Below are 16,343 nucleotides of genomic sequence, written 5' to 3'. Positions count from 1 at the left end.
AATCAGTCAATGTGCTGAATGTTTTGGTGCATTCTAGCATCAGAATAGTCACTGAAAATGAAACCAGGAATACAGGGATAGACTGATCATTTATTGTACCAGGCATTTTGCCAGGAGGAGGAAGAGCAAGCTGGATCCATTGGAGGCCCGTTTTTGAAGGACAACGGCTGGCTCCTCGGGGTTTATGGCAGGAGGCAAAGCAGTCAAAAAGAGAGAGAAAAAAGAAAAAAGAGCGAGAGAGAAATAGAGATATTGGAAGTAAAGAGACAGAAAATAAAGAGACAGCAAGAAAGTGTGGGCTGGGCTGCTTTTAGTTACCACAGCTGACTCTTTATAGGAAGGAAAAACAATAATTGTTTAAAAGAAAATGTAAAGCTAGGTCAGAAAATCAACTTTAGATTTGCTAGGCTAGGAGAGAAAAAGGTAACCTCTACATTCTACAAGGCATGTCCTGAAACATCACTGTGAAACAGAATAACTGGTATGAATGACACTCATCTTTGATTCTCTTGAACGTCTTACACTGCTGTCTAAAATCATCTCAGCTTTAAAACTTTATACTTCGTTAAAGACCCCTAAAATATTTTCATTCACTTAGTTATGATTTTTTCCTACCATGAACAACTTATTCTGGTGTATCCGGAGACTTTAAAAAGAACAGATTCGTCTATAATGACGGTAGGGTGCACATAACTATTTGACCTCTATTTTAAAGTCCTTATGTGTGTCTATTATAAAACAACAAAGGGAAATAAAGATATGTTTCAGAGACTAAACCAAAGTCAAAAGAATGCTTGCTACACTAAAAGTCTGCTTCACAGCAACAAGGCTTAGTATTTTCTGATTCTGGGTTTGAAACATGGAGCTTTCAGTACATTTCTGTTTTAGGGTATGTTGCTGAGCCTTAGGAAAAAATACATTTTTTTTTGTCTGCGGAATAAGTAGATAATGTTCCTACAAAGGTCCTTGAGAGTCATTGATCATGAAGGAGAACATCATAAAAATTTAGTGTGTTCTGGAGGAAGTATCTGTAGACAGCATTCAAACGATGCCACTAGAGTTATTTAAGTGTAACGCTGGCAGGAGGGGTGTGACATTTTGGCAACTCCTCCTCGGAGCTGAACGACCTTATAAAGAACATCAGCTTTAGGGCTCATTTCTCTATATAGTCATGGAACTTCCCAGTGACTTGCAGTATCCCTGTAATATATGGTGTGGTGTTTTTTTCTCCACTTTATCATTCTCTGGGCTGGTGCATTTATCCCAGCTCTGTGCTCTTTGCCATGTTATACAACACACCTCTTGTGTAATCTGTATTTATTTTTTGCTTTTATCATTTCAAATAATTCATCGCAATTCATTAAAAATCATGGTCCACAGTTTTTTGTGTGTATACGATGCACCGTGTGTATGCTTTGATACAGAATACATTTTAATTTATGTGTGTACTGATTGTACAAAGAGATGCCTATTTTATAAACTAGGGCAACCACAATTTCTTCTCTATTTTCTCTTGCATATTCCCTTTTATCATTTGATATTTTGTAATTTTTCATCCAGTTGTGTCAAATCAAGGAGCAAATCTAGTGACACCGCTGGTGGAACCCATGCATACGCAAAGTATTCGCTTGGCCTAGAAGCAACCCTGCTTCAGCAAATGTAACAGCCGAAATAAAAAAATAATGACAAATAGTAATAATAAGTCATTTTTCATTTGGCACTTAATGGTGCACTTCTGCCATTTTTAAATCCCGTGAAAAACAGGTGTTACTATTAGCCAGTTTAGCTGTTCACAGTGTATTGCTATTGGAAAGATGAAAGACGAAAGACTGGGCTAACTAGCTAAGCTGGAATTGAAACTTGTCACCTGTATGTCTTATATCACACCAGCAGTGAGAGTTTAATTTACTGGACCATCTTGCAAGATATTACCTGACGGAATATCAAGTAATTTAGAGTAACATTTAACCTTGCCCCTTATATTCATGATACAGTGTGACTTTTATGGTTGGAAGACGACCTCTTTGGTAACTAAGCTGTAGTAACCTGATGCATTTACATTGAACGCAAAGATTTTGTAATGTCCCTAACTGTTGAATCAGAGCTTTTCTGAGCTCTTCGGCTTGACAATTTCCCCAGGCCTCTTCCTTTATGCCGCACACACAAGCACAGCCTTCATATGCTGTAATCCAAGTGACTGGTCACTTCCATTTTTAAGGGCTGATTACGAGTTTGGCGGTCAGAAAACCCGACTGCCAAACTACACATGAGGAGACCGCCAAGGTACTGGTAGGCCTCCCATCCGCCCTATTATGAGTTTTCCACTGGACTGACTGGCAGAAATCTAGGTTTCCGCCGGTCAGCCAAATGGAAAACATGCTGCAGCATTGGACTCCACTCCACATAGAGCTGAGTCCAATGCTGTTGCCTCCCTAGCATAGCAGACAGTGTGCATTCCAACTGTGCTGAAGAGGGTGGCCTCTGCACTGCCAATGTCATGGCCCCTGTGACCCCTGCTCTTTTTCTCCACAAGCATTTTCATGGCGGTTGAACCGCCATGAAAATTCTGACAGAGAACATGGTTTTAATCAGCACGGCAGCTCTGACTTCAACGCACCATGGCTGATTACAACTACGACCACCGTCATCCTGTCAGGATCAAAGATCCTGGCGTAGATGGCGGTCTTTTGGGGGTTCGACCACTATGGACGTAATGTGATGGTCAGACTGCCAGTGCAAGTCTGACGGTCTTGTGACCGCCAGACTCAAAGTAGGGCCCTTAATGTTAAATGAATTTGGTGCATGTATACAAGAGAGGAGATGGGATTCTGTTTCTCACTCAGAGAGTGGAGACACACCTTGGTGATGCTAGGTGCAGAGGCATCTACCAATAACCAGCAAAAAGATGTAATAGTCTAGGAACAGTCAATTAGCAGTTGTTCACAGCAGCCATTTGTCTTCACCGCAGTCAGGGAAACAATCAAAGTATGCCTCTGTTTTTCTTTTAGAGATGTGAATTATTTTCTATTCCATAGTAAGAATATACCAATCCCCTGTAGTTCTACACGTCCACCATTACATTATTAGAAGAAAGCAGTTATATATAGGGAGACACCTTTTTTCTAAAAGCAAATCAAAACATAGCTTAACATTGGTTGCTTACATCTACAGCATGTACAATGCTGTTGCCCATAGATGTAGTCTCTATGAGGCACTGTCATTATCTGCCTTGTCCTCTATCATTCACTCTCTCTGTTTTAATCCCCGTTTTACAATTGTTGGAACATACATAATCTATTGACACTACCGAGGATAATTTCTAGCCTCTCATTTACTACTTACAACTAATAACAAAAACTATTTCCAAAAATATGACTCCTACTTAAGGGTAGGGTCACTTTGTGTTCTCAACTCTTCAGAAAAAGATTTCTAGCATCTTAGAAACTTGCTCATGTAAAATAGGGAGGATTGATTTTTCTTAAGATTCTTCCTTGCCTAAAGCAGGAATGTCATCAAAATGAGGACTCTAATTTTGTGGCACAGGTTAAAAGAATGTGCTAGAAACCTGCAGACATTTGGAACTGCTGACAGCTTCTTGGGAAGTTTGTAAAATAGGCCAGTTGTTTCAGTAGTAAATTTTGTGTTCTTGTAGTGGTATGCAACAATGCTTCTCCAGGGATTAAAGATAAGCCTGACTCGCATCAGATGAATGAAGACCACTTCAGATGGAAACTAGAAAGTGCTGTTGGGCATAGAACAAATCTTGCAGGAGCAGTGAAAAGGATCATTGGGGTCAATAAATCATTTGTAATTATGGGTGAGCACCTTATTTTACTTAAGAAAACTAAGCATCCAACTTTCTTTGCTTCATTTATGAGCAAATCACTGAAGTCATTGAGTCTTTTCAAGAATGTACATTTGATCATGGAAGGTTTAAAAGGTGTATATGGATTTTAGTTAATGCTAAAATATAGTACATTTAGTGCTTAGAAAGGACACACATTCTACACTAACACACATATATCTAATATTTTTAGTGAAAACAGAACCAATGAGCAGCAGTGAGATTTCCAGGTCAACAGAGGAAACGTTAGACAATTTCTCAGGAACAGGTAAGAATCATTGACATTCTTTTCTCATATGAGTTTAGTTTGTGGGTGCTTCCTCTAGAATATGGGAGCATATATATTAAAATTCATATCTGAAACATGCAACACATAGTTGATAAATCTAGTATGTAAGGTTATCTAAATATACATCAACATATCTCCATGCAGTGTTACCTATTTTGAGAGCAGTGTTGCATGTGTTTTCTGGCATGCCGAACTGGGAGGAAGAAAATGATCTCTTCAGGGTTCACCTGAATCCACACCCTGACACAAGGCTCACTTAAGAGTTAGGCACATGATTCGTCAAACTTGGATAACTAAAATTTGTTATCTCCCTGCTCCCAAGTATATATTGATAAAGTGCCCTTTGCAGTATCTTTTAAGGATATTGCATGTCACCAAGGAGGTCCTTTGCCATATAGAGGAAGGAGGCTAAAAGCTGAGTTCCTTTATAATGTTAGGGAACTCCAAAGTTACTTTCAATATTTATATCATGTACGGTATGAGGTACTTTATCCCTAATGATAAATGGTCATACCATCACATTTCCCACAAACTACTTCAAGCTTTGGTGCATAGATTTTTCTTATGAAAGAGAGAATATGTTTGGAATCAACAAGAATAAAAATAGAATCACTTTTGCAAAATATAACACATTAAAAAATGTTAGCTAGTTGTTAAAAAAAGATATTATAAGCAGTTGAACAGAAGTTAGTTTAAAAAACAAAGACACAGCAGAAAAATGCAGACAGATTTGTTTCTATAATTCCCCAACGGGTACAAAAAATAAACATGTTACCATAAATATCTACTATCTGCTTGGAACTCTAGAGGTAAAAAAAAACACATAGCAGAAAAAAGAAAATATTTTTTTCCCTTTCCTTGCTTTAAACAGCTGCTCTAATAATGCTCCATGACCTAACCTGGTATTCCTCTCTTCTTCTACATCTGGCAGCAGGCATAGTGACTCTGAACTCGACTGTAATAAGCCATTATAGTTCAGATCTGAAACTTATGGTGCCTGTGTGTGTCAGAAGCGGTGACTGCATACGTCAGAAGTCGCTGATTATAAAGATATTAAAAACTGCTTTTTAATACAAGAATTGTAGAATACAATTCCATGTATTATAATGGCAATCATAAGTATAAAAAAACTGCAAAAAACTGAATATCTTAAGGAAGGAAAGACATTTAGAATTAGTATCATTACTAATTAATTAAAGTTCAACCCTAAAACAATGTACATAAAGCTGTAGTTCCACTTTATATTACAGAAAGATTTTTGCATCAGGAAAAATATGGAAAAATGGATTGAAAAACCATATCCAACCTCTTTACCTTCAACCTATTTGCCTTCAACAAAAAAATCAAACGTCATAATTAATCCTTGCAAAAATTGACATAGCAATGTGGTTTTGCGTCCATTTTCTTGCGATAATGGCATTACTCCTAGTCCTACTCCCTCGCCTTCCTTTAAACCAATGAGGCTTCCTGCCTCCCACTAGACCCTCCCCTTCCCTTTTAAAACCCCCCCCCACCCCTACCCCCTCCTGTACAAAAACCAAGCCCAAGCAGCAACTCAGACAGTCCGTACCGGGAGGGCGGGAGGGAACGGAAAGGAAGGCGAGGGAGTAGGACTAGGAGTAATGCCATTATCGCAAGAAAATGGACGCATTACCTCCCGTCCCTCCCTCGCCTTCCTTTAAACCAATGAGACATAGCAAGAAGCACACAGGAGACGGACACTAAGTTGCAAGAAGTTCAATATCATGCACAAAGGCCACCAAAACCCCACCCCTAAGACTTCATAGAGGATAAGACCCGGTGAACCAATACCGACTCCAAACAACCCAAGTCCGACCGGCCAGAATGCCGAACGAACGCCAAAGGCGAGGCCCAAGTGGCGGCCCTGCAAACTTCCACCACTGAAATCCCCTGAGACTCTGCCACCCAAGCCGCCATACCCCTGGTAGAACGACCCCAAACCCCTTGATGAGGAACAACCCCCATCAAGGAAAAAAACAAACAGAATCAATGATCTCACCCCCCGACTCAAGGAAGCCGTGGAAGGCATCTCCGCTACGGGCCGGCCCAAAATTTACAAAAAGCGAATCACCCTTACGGAAAGGAGCCACCACCCTCAGGCACTCCAACAAAGCCCTGCGTACATCCAACAAAAGCAAACGAACCACCTCCACCAAAGCGGGATTCGGACAAAAGGAAGGAAGGATGACCTCCTGGCGAGCATGAAAAGAAGAATTGACTTTCGGGATAAAAGAAGGTACCGGAACCAGAACCACCCGATCCGGAAAAACTTCCCAAAAAGGAAAGGAACAGGCCAAGGCCCCCAATTCTACTAAACGGCGAGCCGAAGCAATGGCCACCAAAAAGAACGTCCTTAAGGAAAGAAGACGTAAACACAGTCCCCCAGAGGTTCAAAAGGATAATCCATTAAAACCTCCAATACCAAAGAAAGATCCCCTGAAGGAAAAGAACGTACAGGGCGAGGAAACAAATGAAAAAGCCCCTGAAAAAATCCCGGCAACAAACGACCCTTAAACGGAAGGCTGCGCCACGGACCTCAAAATGCCTTAATAGCCGCCCACTGTACCAGCAGAGACACCCCAGACAACCTCAACTGTGCACCGTCCTGCAAGACCTGCTTCACATCAAAGAGAGACGTGCCGGTAGGATCCAATACATGCCTCAAGCATCAAGAAGAAAAAAACCTACCACAGCCTACCCTAAGAAAGTAAAGTGGAACGCCGCCTGGAACCCAGTAAAGTAGAACTTAAAGCCACTGGCACCCCCAGACCCGTCAAACCTCGGTGGGCCATTCCCAGGCAGTCAAGTGTAACCTCCCCTAAGACCTCAACGAGAGGCCGGGAAACTCCAGGGGAGACGGACACAGAGGAAGAGGCCACATCCGACCGGATGCCCTCAGCCGCAGCAATGGGAACCAATTCGCCCTAGGCCAATGGGGAGCAATCAGGACAACACTGGCCCCCAGAAGCCGCACCCTTAACAGCAAAGGCCTGAGTAGCTGAAACGGCGGGAGCGCATACAAAAGGCCCCTCGGCCAAGGACACGACATCCCGTCCACCTCCCAGGCTTGGGGACACCGAAAACCGGGAGCCGAAGTGACCGAGCTACGCGTTTTTCTCGGACGCGAACACATCCAGCATTGGAAGACCCCAGAGCCGAACCAGATGAAGAAACAGTGAACTCTGGATGGAGAAAAGTTGAGAGGAAGTAACACAATGCCTGAACGTATGCAGCCCTGAGAGCAGAAACCCACTCCTGAGCCCACACAAAAATCTTCCAGGCCAGACCGAACAAAGCCCTAGACCAGGTCCCCCCATGAAGTATGACATAAGCCCTGGCCACTACGTTGCCCGAACAAGCACTGCAGAACCACCAAATGACCTTGCAGCCGCAATCATAGAAAAGCACGGAGGGCCGTCTGTACCACAACCATCCACACCATGGACCGGAGCACCTCAAATTTCTTCACTGACACTGCCACCAAGCCAAGAAGAGTCCGAAACTGAGACCCCAGAAAAACCAGATCCTGGGATGGGACTAAACCGACAGCCCCCCGTTGATTAAAAAAACCGTGGTTCTGCCGGACACCAGAACTTGGGCAACCTGCTTCCGAAATAGGGCCTGCGAGGTAGAACGGAGCAAATGTCGTCCAGATATGGATGAGTAAACACCCCTTCTGAATGTATCAAAGCCACCAGGGGGGCCAGTACCGTAGTAAAAATCTGAGGAGAAGTCTGGCGGCCGAACGGCAGAACACAAAACGGACAGTGCACCCGATCCACAGCAAACCTCAGGAACTTTTGAGAGGATCTTGCCCCAGGCACGTGTAGGTAAGCATCCTGCAGATCCAGTGACACCAGAAAGTCCCCTCGTCTGACCAATGGAAAAATAGTCTGAATGGACAGCATGCGGAAATGCACTGTCCTGATCCAGGTATTCACCTCCTTTAGATTGAGCACAGGCCGAAATCCCCCTGAAACTTTCTGTACAAGAAACAAGACCGAATAAGTGCCCTGACCCCGTTCGTCTAGCGGAACGCGGGAAATGGCCCCTTTGACCAGTAAGCCTCGCACTCCGTTCAACAATGCTCTTCTCCGTGACCCCCCTGAAGGCAGAGGTGTGGGACGTACCCCTGAATCTGGAGGAACCACAACAAAATCTATGACATAACCATTGGTCACAATGTCTATTACCCAATGATCGTTTACACTGTCCTCCCAAGCTGACAGAAAGTGACTCAGTCTTCTCCCAACCGGCCCTCTGCCAGGCCCACAGTGATTGTCAGGACCCCTTCTTGAAACCACCCCGGGTCGCAGGAGCAGACTTCTTAGGCGAAAAACGCGACTGAAAACGTCGTTTCCTGAATGAAAAGGATTTAGCAACCCTAGTAGGAGAAGATCTGGAATGCTTCTTCCACCCTTCACCCGAAGAAGAACCCCCTTTATAAGGTAAGGCATGCTTCCTCTCCTTAAATGCCTTGGAAAGCATGGACGGCAATTGCCCACCAAATAGGTTACGGCCTTCAAACGGCAGTCTCAACAAGGCCGCCTTCTCCCCTGGATCAGCCTTCCAGGAACGCAACCAGAGGGACCTACGAGCCCCAATCAAAGCCCCAGAAGCCAGAGCCGAAGTACGGACCACATCTGAAGACACATCTGCCAACAACCAGGCCGCTGCCCCATATCAGCCAGGAGCTCCGAACACTCTGCCCCATCCTGAACAGCCACTGCCAGTTCATCCAAGTCCTGCACCAACGACTGGGCCGCAGAAGCCGAAGAAATACCTGCCCTCGGAGCCAGATTCTCAGCCGCAAAAAGCCCTCTTAAGCCCTGAGTCCACCCTACGGGCCGTGGCATCAGCAGGCACACAATCCTCCGGATTGACAGCTGTTTTGCCAATCAGGGTAGCCAAACGTGAATCCAGGAGGACCGAGGGAGGCCATACCTCCTCACCCTAAAGTAAAGAACGTATCTGAATGAACCGTGGAACCTGAGCCATATCCACATCCTCCACTCCCAAAACACCATATCCTTCACAGGTCCCCGAAAAGGCATGGAAAATTCAGACAGCGTCTGATATCGTGGAAATAAGTGAGAGCCAGCGTTGGCAGGACTAAACACAGGAAACCCTTACATGTGCCATCACAACCCACATCACCTTCCTGGAGCCAAAATCACCCCCAGAGGACGTAGATGGAGCATCCCCTCCCACACTCTCAGAGGAGGACTTCCCTGCAATTGCAGGAGAATGGGTAGCCCTAGCCCCACTAGGCCAGGCCATCCCCGCATGAAGAGCTCTGGAAACAGCCCCCTCGAACATCTCCTGCACCTCCTCCCTGGACATGATGGGCGCAGCACCACCACCCTGAATCAGGGGGCTCCCAGGAGTGGAAATGCCATCAGCACCACCCTCCTTTGAGGAGGAAGAAGAAATAATCCTCATAAGAAATTTTAAGGGTGTAGGCGGGAGTCGTACCACTGTACACAGGTAACCTGCTGCACCAAAGGTACTTGACCTTGCCACTGAGCTCTAGCACCTGGATTCCGGCCATTAACTGAATCTGTAGGCACGATCTCATCCACAGATAAAATATACAGGGCCCAGGAACAATATCCCAGAACCAATCCAAATAAAGGATAAAACAAGAATTACAGTCAAAATGCGGGCAGAACGCCCGTCTTACCCGCACAGAAACCCAAAAACACTCTTCGGCATCCCTCCGCGGCGAAGAAAAACCGGAACTGAACGCCCCAGCCACCAAGAGCCGGCTGACCCCGTCAGCCGCCTCCCAGGACGCGTCTTACGAGCAGCCCCGCCTGCTCAGAAAAGACGCGCCCGGCCGAAGCACACCTCGCGGAGCTCCGCTTCCTGAGGAGTGCATCCAACGATGACCTCCAGGCCCCGCCGTGAAGGTAAGTGAAAAGGGAAAGTCTAGCGTGGGCTAGACAAAAAGAACAGGAGGGGGTAGGGGTGGGGGGGGTTTTAAAAGGGAAGGGGAGGGTCTAGTGGGAGGCAGGAAGCCTCATTGGTTTAAAGGAAGGCGAGGGAGGGACGGGAGGTAATGACAGTTTACTGCTTATTTAATAGTGCATGGTCACACTGATCTTGAAGCAGCGGTTATTTGCACATCTCTGAATTTGGGGGTCCCGTACTAGCATGTGAATCACCAGGCCATTTCTCAAAATTACTTCTTTCTTACACACTGTCTCACTTTTGGAAGGCGCAAAAGCAGAGAAAGACAATTGGTAACAACATTTATTCTTCTATTCTGTGTTCCCCCAAGTCTCCCAATAAAAATGGTATCTCACTTGTATGGTTAGACCTACTGCCCACGACAGGAAGTGTCCCAAAATGCAGCATGGACACATCACATTTTCACACTGAAAACTGACGCATTTTTTGCAAAGTGCCTAGCTGTGGGTTTTTTACTCTAGCTCAGCTGGCACTTAGGGGAATCTAGCAAACCTGTACATTTTTTAAAACTAGACACCCAGAGAAATCCAGGATCGGCTGACTTATAGGGCTGTCACCAGGTTCTGCAAGCCAGAATCCTTTGCAAACCTCACAATTTGGCAAAAAAACACTTTTTCCTCATATTTCGGTGGTGGAAAGTTCTGGAATCTAACTGAAGCCTCAAACTTCCTTCCACCCAGAATTCCGCAAAGTTTCCTGATAAAAATAGTTCCTCACCCTTGAACTCCCCCAGTAATAGTATATTAAACTTAATCCATCACTTACACTGGTTGGTTTTAGCACCTCCGGAAATTCTGGTTTCAAAGCATAAATACTTATCAAAGTATCTGAATCTGGAAGCCAAGCTTTCTGAAGGTGAGCCATGAAACCTCTTTATGGCACTAACTGTGTTATGGTCCATTCACACACCATTCACGCACAACACAAAACACTTTCATAACGTCGGCCACGGGCCCAATTCAACTGATCATTGCACTCACATTAACTTACCACTTCCAGACAAGGGTCCATCACATTCAGACACCACAGGACACTGTGACAATGTGGCAAATATGTGTCCAGTACTATGTGCAGTGTGGGGGGTATAATGCATGTTAATTTATTAGAACATCTACCACGTTCTAATAGTGGATAAAGGTGTCAAGCAAGCCATAAGAAAGTCCATGATTTCCTGAAGTAGGTGAACTAAAATATTGTAGGTGCTTGCATTATGAAGCAGTGGCCCATGGACGTTCGGTATTCATGCACGGCTACTGAAAGCTTTACCCAAGGGCAGCTCCACCTCAGTTGATTTCCCAGAACTCTGCCTTTGCATGATACACCATAAAGCAAGTATGCTTTCCATGCTTCGAGCACACTTTACAGTGACAACATGGACAATCCTTTTTGGGTGTTTTAGGAATGCAATCAGTAAAGTGTCTCTCCTGCATCCTTACCACATCCCTCAGGACATATAAAGTGAAGGCTGCTGCTTCTGTAGCAGCAATGATGCTTTTAATAACAGACAACTGGAAGTAAAGGAAAGACACAACTCTTCCTGTGATTCCCTGACATTGCATGTTGCCATCTGGATCAGATGGGTGAACAGTTTTTTTTATTAAATGCAAGTTTTATGACATGCATTGTATGGTTGAAGAACGTGGTCGTTCTTGTCCACTCCGCCCATGTACTTATTGTAATCAAGTGTACAGGTGGGCTTGTGGACTTCGGCCATTAGACCCAAAACCATGATGAGGGAAGTGCTCTCATAGTGAATTGTCGTGAGCACATATACATCACACCTATCTGAGAACTTGACTGTGAACAGTTCTTTGGAACTCACCACAATACTCTGGGATTTCTGAAGCTTCTTGCAAACAAGCTCCTGCAGGAATCCTTTGTGGTTACAATGAACTGTACCTCAGGACACAGTGTCAGTTTTGCAGAGCTCACTGAACAGCTCTACTCCTGTAAAGAAATTGTTCACATAAAGGTTACAACCTTTGTGAAGGAGTGGCTGGACAAGCACCCATACAGTCTTCCCAGTGGCCATCTAACGTGGGAGGGCAAACTTCATTGTTTAGCATGGAGTCCTTCCCTCTATCCACTCTCAAGCTGTACACTTTACCAGAAGAGCTCTCACAAAGCATGTAGAGCTTCATGCCATAGCAAGCTCTTTTACTCACAATGTACTGCCCAAACAGCTGCTGCCCTTTGTACAGGATCAAGAACTCAACAACTGCAATATTCTTTCCAGGAGTATAAATCTCTGGAAACCTGGCAGACAAATGTTCCACTATAGGCCAAATTTTGAACAACCTGCCATGGTCTGGATTGTCTCGGGGCAATGCAGCGGAATTGTCAATGAAATGCAGCATGCACTGCAATAGCAAAAAATTATCTCTGCTTATGTACGGTGCGAAGATGGGGGTTACCCAAACCATGTGAATTGTCCAGTAGGACTGCAAGGTAAGTTCCCCATTTTGAGCGAAAGGCCGAAAAATATCTTAAACTCTGCCAGTAAAGTGGGAGTACACTGGTGTGTTGTAGAACGGGCCCTTAGAGTGCCTCCATGCTCCCTCTGAAATTGTTCGGCACGCAAATTTGTTTGCTGCACAATTTACTGAAGTAAGTCAACATCCAAAAAGAGATAGACAGAGCTGACTGGCAAAAAGTTGCCCGTATTGACTTTACAACCAGTGTCACAAGTAAAAGGGGGAATTTGGGGCTAAACTAAATTGGGGGCTTCCCAAGAGAGCACTCTGTCTGTGCTTGCCGCCGCACACAGCTGCTCTCTGGGTTGGGCTAACCCACTGTTGTCCAGCTGCACAGCCTGTGCTTGTGAAGGGACAACACAACTGTCATCATCTCCATTAGAATCACTGGAAGAGGAGTCATCAGATAGGACTTCGCCCACAAAAAAATCATTCCCAGATTCTGCTTTATTGTCCTCTGCCTCAGTTGCTGTCTCAGTCTCTGATCTTGCCTCAGAGCTGTCCTCCATAAGCTGAGTTATGGCCTTAGCATCAGTCATCCAACGAGAAGCCATCTCTGCTACTGGCTAAACCGTCCCTCTGAAACACTAGCCTACGTAGAAGGCAGATATGGTGTGTGATGTGTGCAACAGCAAATGTCAGTCACCTTACCTTCACTTCTTGTCTCAATCAGCAGGTTCTCTGAAGAAACTGAAAAAACAAAAAATACATACTATTACTTCACCTTGCCACATACCCATCATCACAGCCTTTAGCACTGGTGGTGCCTAGTGTGACATGCTTTTCTGCCGCTCCCCCTCCCGTGACCTCCTCCTTGAATTCCCTCACTACCACACAGTAAAATTGCCCTTCATCTCTCCATAGTCCCACTTCGCACATAAATTTCATTTGTTTTAAAGTGCAGAGAATAGTATTCACATAAAATACAGATCTGTTCTTTGCAGCAGGCATTTAAACCTTCTGTGCTACTTTATGGCATCAAAAATACCACTAGACAAAAGTTCAGTTTCTTTCTCTAGCAGGAACGTAATCACAAGAATGATCTTGACCATTGTTATTGCTACCTAAATTCTATCTACCTGCTCTCGATGGCCACTCCTATGAGGGTTTGTGACATAACTGCACACTGACATCACAGATGGATGGTGGGAGATGTGGAAGCTCTACCATGTCTCCCGAGGGATTTTTAAAACCCCTACCTGGTGTAGGCCAGTGGTCATGGCCCACACCAGGGAGGGTGTGTGCCATTGGCCGACACACGCACTGATAGGGTTAAGAGTGAAAAGCAAGATAGGAAGAAATAAGGTAACTAAAAATGAGAGAACTACTTAGAGTAAAATAATCATATAACTTTTCAACTAATTTTAGACATGTCAGAGGCTACAATATTGTATACAGTAAGTCCAGTTCCAGGTTTGGAGACATATTACATGCATTATGCATCGAGGGAATTTAAAGAATTCCAATTTGCATAATTTTTGCTGTTTCGGTAATAAGGCATTGAGTAAGCAAATGTTGCTCTGGTTCATAATACATAATGGTTTTGGCACTGGGAAAAAATAAGCAAACGCATATTGTGACATGTTTGCTGTTAGAACAATAAGTTGCATACTTATGGCAAAATGGAGTAGTGCAGCGCAGAAAATCACCTTGCTGCTCTGTGTCACTGGGAAAGGTCAGGAATGCACTGTATTTAAGACATATGGTGAATTCCTGCCCTTTCCCTCTGCCCTGGCATACAATGGGCTGAGTGCCCACCTTGGTGCAATGGTGCATGCATTGCATGCAGGATTGCTATTCTGTGGGAAGGGGCGATCCTGGGAGGTATCTTCATTATTCTATTTGTGCTGCACATTATAGCACACATAGAAAGAGGAAAAACAAAGGAGAAATAAAGATATTTCTTCTCATTGTGCCTTCCCTGGGAAGGCGTAAGCTTTTTGCACATTCTTAGGATTACAAGTTCTTGTAACTCTGGGAATGCGTCAAAACCCATGGGAGTTGCATTGGTACACCAAAGTGTGGCATATGTGTGTGAGTAACTGTAGGTTGATAGGATTGTGTTTGTTCCATGCATTTTATATATCCAACCCAGCGAAACTCATTTTACTGCCCCGATTATGAATTTGCAGCAATAAATCTGCCATTATAGTGGCATGCTACTGCTTATGTTGTAAGTGCCCTATACTGTTACAAAATAAAACTGCTCATGAACGTGTGAATCAGGATGTGGAAATTATAATAGTGAGTGTCTTTTTGTGACGTAGGATACACTTAAATACTCAAAACATTTTGAATTTCTGAATTTTGCATTTCTGAATTCGGTCCTTTCTTCATAATGCCACCACAGAAATACATATATATATATATATCCTACAACACTCCCTTAAATATCATAAAGTACAACCTTGAAATAATTATACCTTCAGCAAAAATTAGAGATAATCCTCACTTGGCTGTCATTATTACTGCATGGTAAGTCACTATACATGTTTTTCCATAAGTCTCAAGTGTGAAACGTACTTTTGCAGTTCTATAGGGTCTTAATCTAATCATATTTCCACAGTAGCTGCCTCCAGGTTTTCTAGTTCCGCAAGACAGAGCTGACTTTAGATATATGTCCCAACTAGAAATTGCTTCCTTATCATGCTTTTCCTCTCCAAAGAAAAGCACACGTTTTATTCCAGTGCACACGCAGGGAAAAAGCCTTGTAAACAGGCAGACCTCAGTCTCATCATTAATATGGTGTTGTGTTACCTTTCCTGGATGGGACATCCATGGAACTAGAGATCCCAGGAGAATGTCTAGCAGTTTCAAAGCTATTGAAGTAGGATTGATGAAATGTTGAGTTAAGCTTGAAAAGCTACAACATTTTCAGTTGCCAAAACCCTTGTGTTTTTGGTATCTTTCTTTTCTACATTTCCAGTGATGATTAAAAGCAGCAGCCCAATTTAGTTGTGACTTGAACGCAGGCGACTGTACAATAATCGCTCATGTACTCTCGTCACTTATTTTTTTCAACAACATACATTTTTGCAGTTTCTGGAAAACGTTTTCTGATATTGTTTAATTGTTTTGTCTGATTATGCTTAGAAAAGGAAAATGTTAGTTTTACAAAGAATCCTGCCCTGCGTTAATGTTTGGAATGTGTGGTTTCAAATCTATCAATTGCATGCTTTTTAATTCTCGGGCTCTGCTCCGAGTAGACGCTGAGACGATTTTAAAAAAGCAATTGCTGTAAACCTGAATTAACTTAGGAATTTTTTGAGCAAACAATATTCTGTTCTCATATCCTTGTTTATGCTGTGATGTGCATTCTTTTTTTCCTTTGCAGTGATTGGAAGCAGTGGCTTCAGCCCAAGACAAACCCACCCGTTCTCACCACAGATCTATCCTTCCAAGTAAGAGTTTTTCCTTTACCTTTTAAAAGTTATATGAAAACAAAGCGCTTTCATACAGCCTCTCCTAGATATTCAGGCTGCCCTATCTTTTAATCGTATGACAAGTGTGTGAGTTGTTGTAAAGGGTGTCTGAAGTTTCTATTGAATTTGTTCTGGAGAGATGAATGTAAAACTGCATCACCTTAGAAAGCAGTGTCCCTTTCCAAAAAAGTGAAAAACTTCAATATGTGGTGTAGAGAATGTTATGGCAAAGCAGAACTGCGATGTTTGTTAAAAAGCATATATTTCAATAATATTTGACTCTGTTAATTCCCTCCACATAAATTCATTCACATTCTTCA

General features: G+C 43.7%; 1 protein-coding gene across 17 annotated transcripts in view; it reads left to right on the top strand.

Moving 5' to 3' along the window:
- EYA1 (EYA transcriptional coactivator and phosphatase 1) overlaps positions 1-16,343 on the top strand; it is a 218,611-nt gene that overhangs the window by 45,871 nt on the left and 156,397 nt on the right. For 13 of the 17 annotated variants that reach the window (XM_069220342.1, XM_069220330.1, XM_069220338.1 and 10 more), the window contains 2 exons: positions 4,038-4,112; positions 15,936-16,002. In XM_069220342.1, coding sequence (XP_069076443.1) covers positions 4,052-4,112; positions 15,936-16,002 — 128 coding nt within the window. In that variant the 5' untranslated portion in view covers positions 4,038-4,051. The remainder of the gene's footprint in view (positions 1-4,037; positions 4,113-15,935; positions 16,003-16,343) is intronic. The other 4 variants (XM_069220343.1, XM_069220341.1, XM_069220340.1 and 1 more) reach the window with 1 other exon arrangement.

The sequence above is a fragment of the Pleurodeles waltl genome, chromosome 2_2 (genome assembly GCF_031143425.1).
Source record: "Pleurodeles waltl isolate 20211129_DDA chromosome 2_2, aPleWal1.hap1.20221129, whole genome shotgun sequence".
In the NCBI taxonomy this organism is placed as follows: Eukaryota; Metazoa; Chordata; class Amphibia; order Caudata; family Salamandridae; genus Pleurodeles; species Pleurodeles waltl.
The sequence above is the reverse complement of the archived record's forward strand: the minus strand, read 5'-3'. Positions and strand labels throughout refer to the sequence as shown.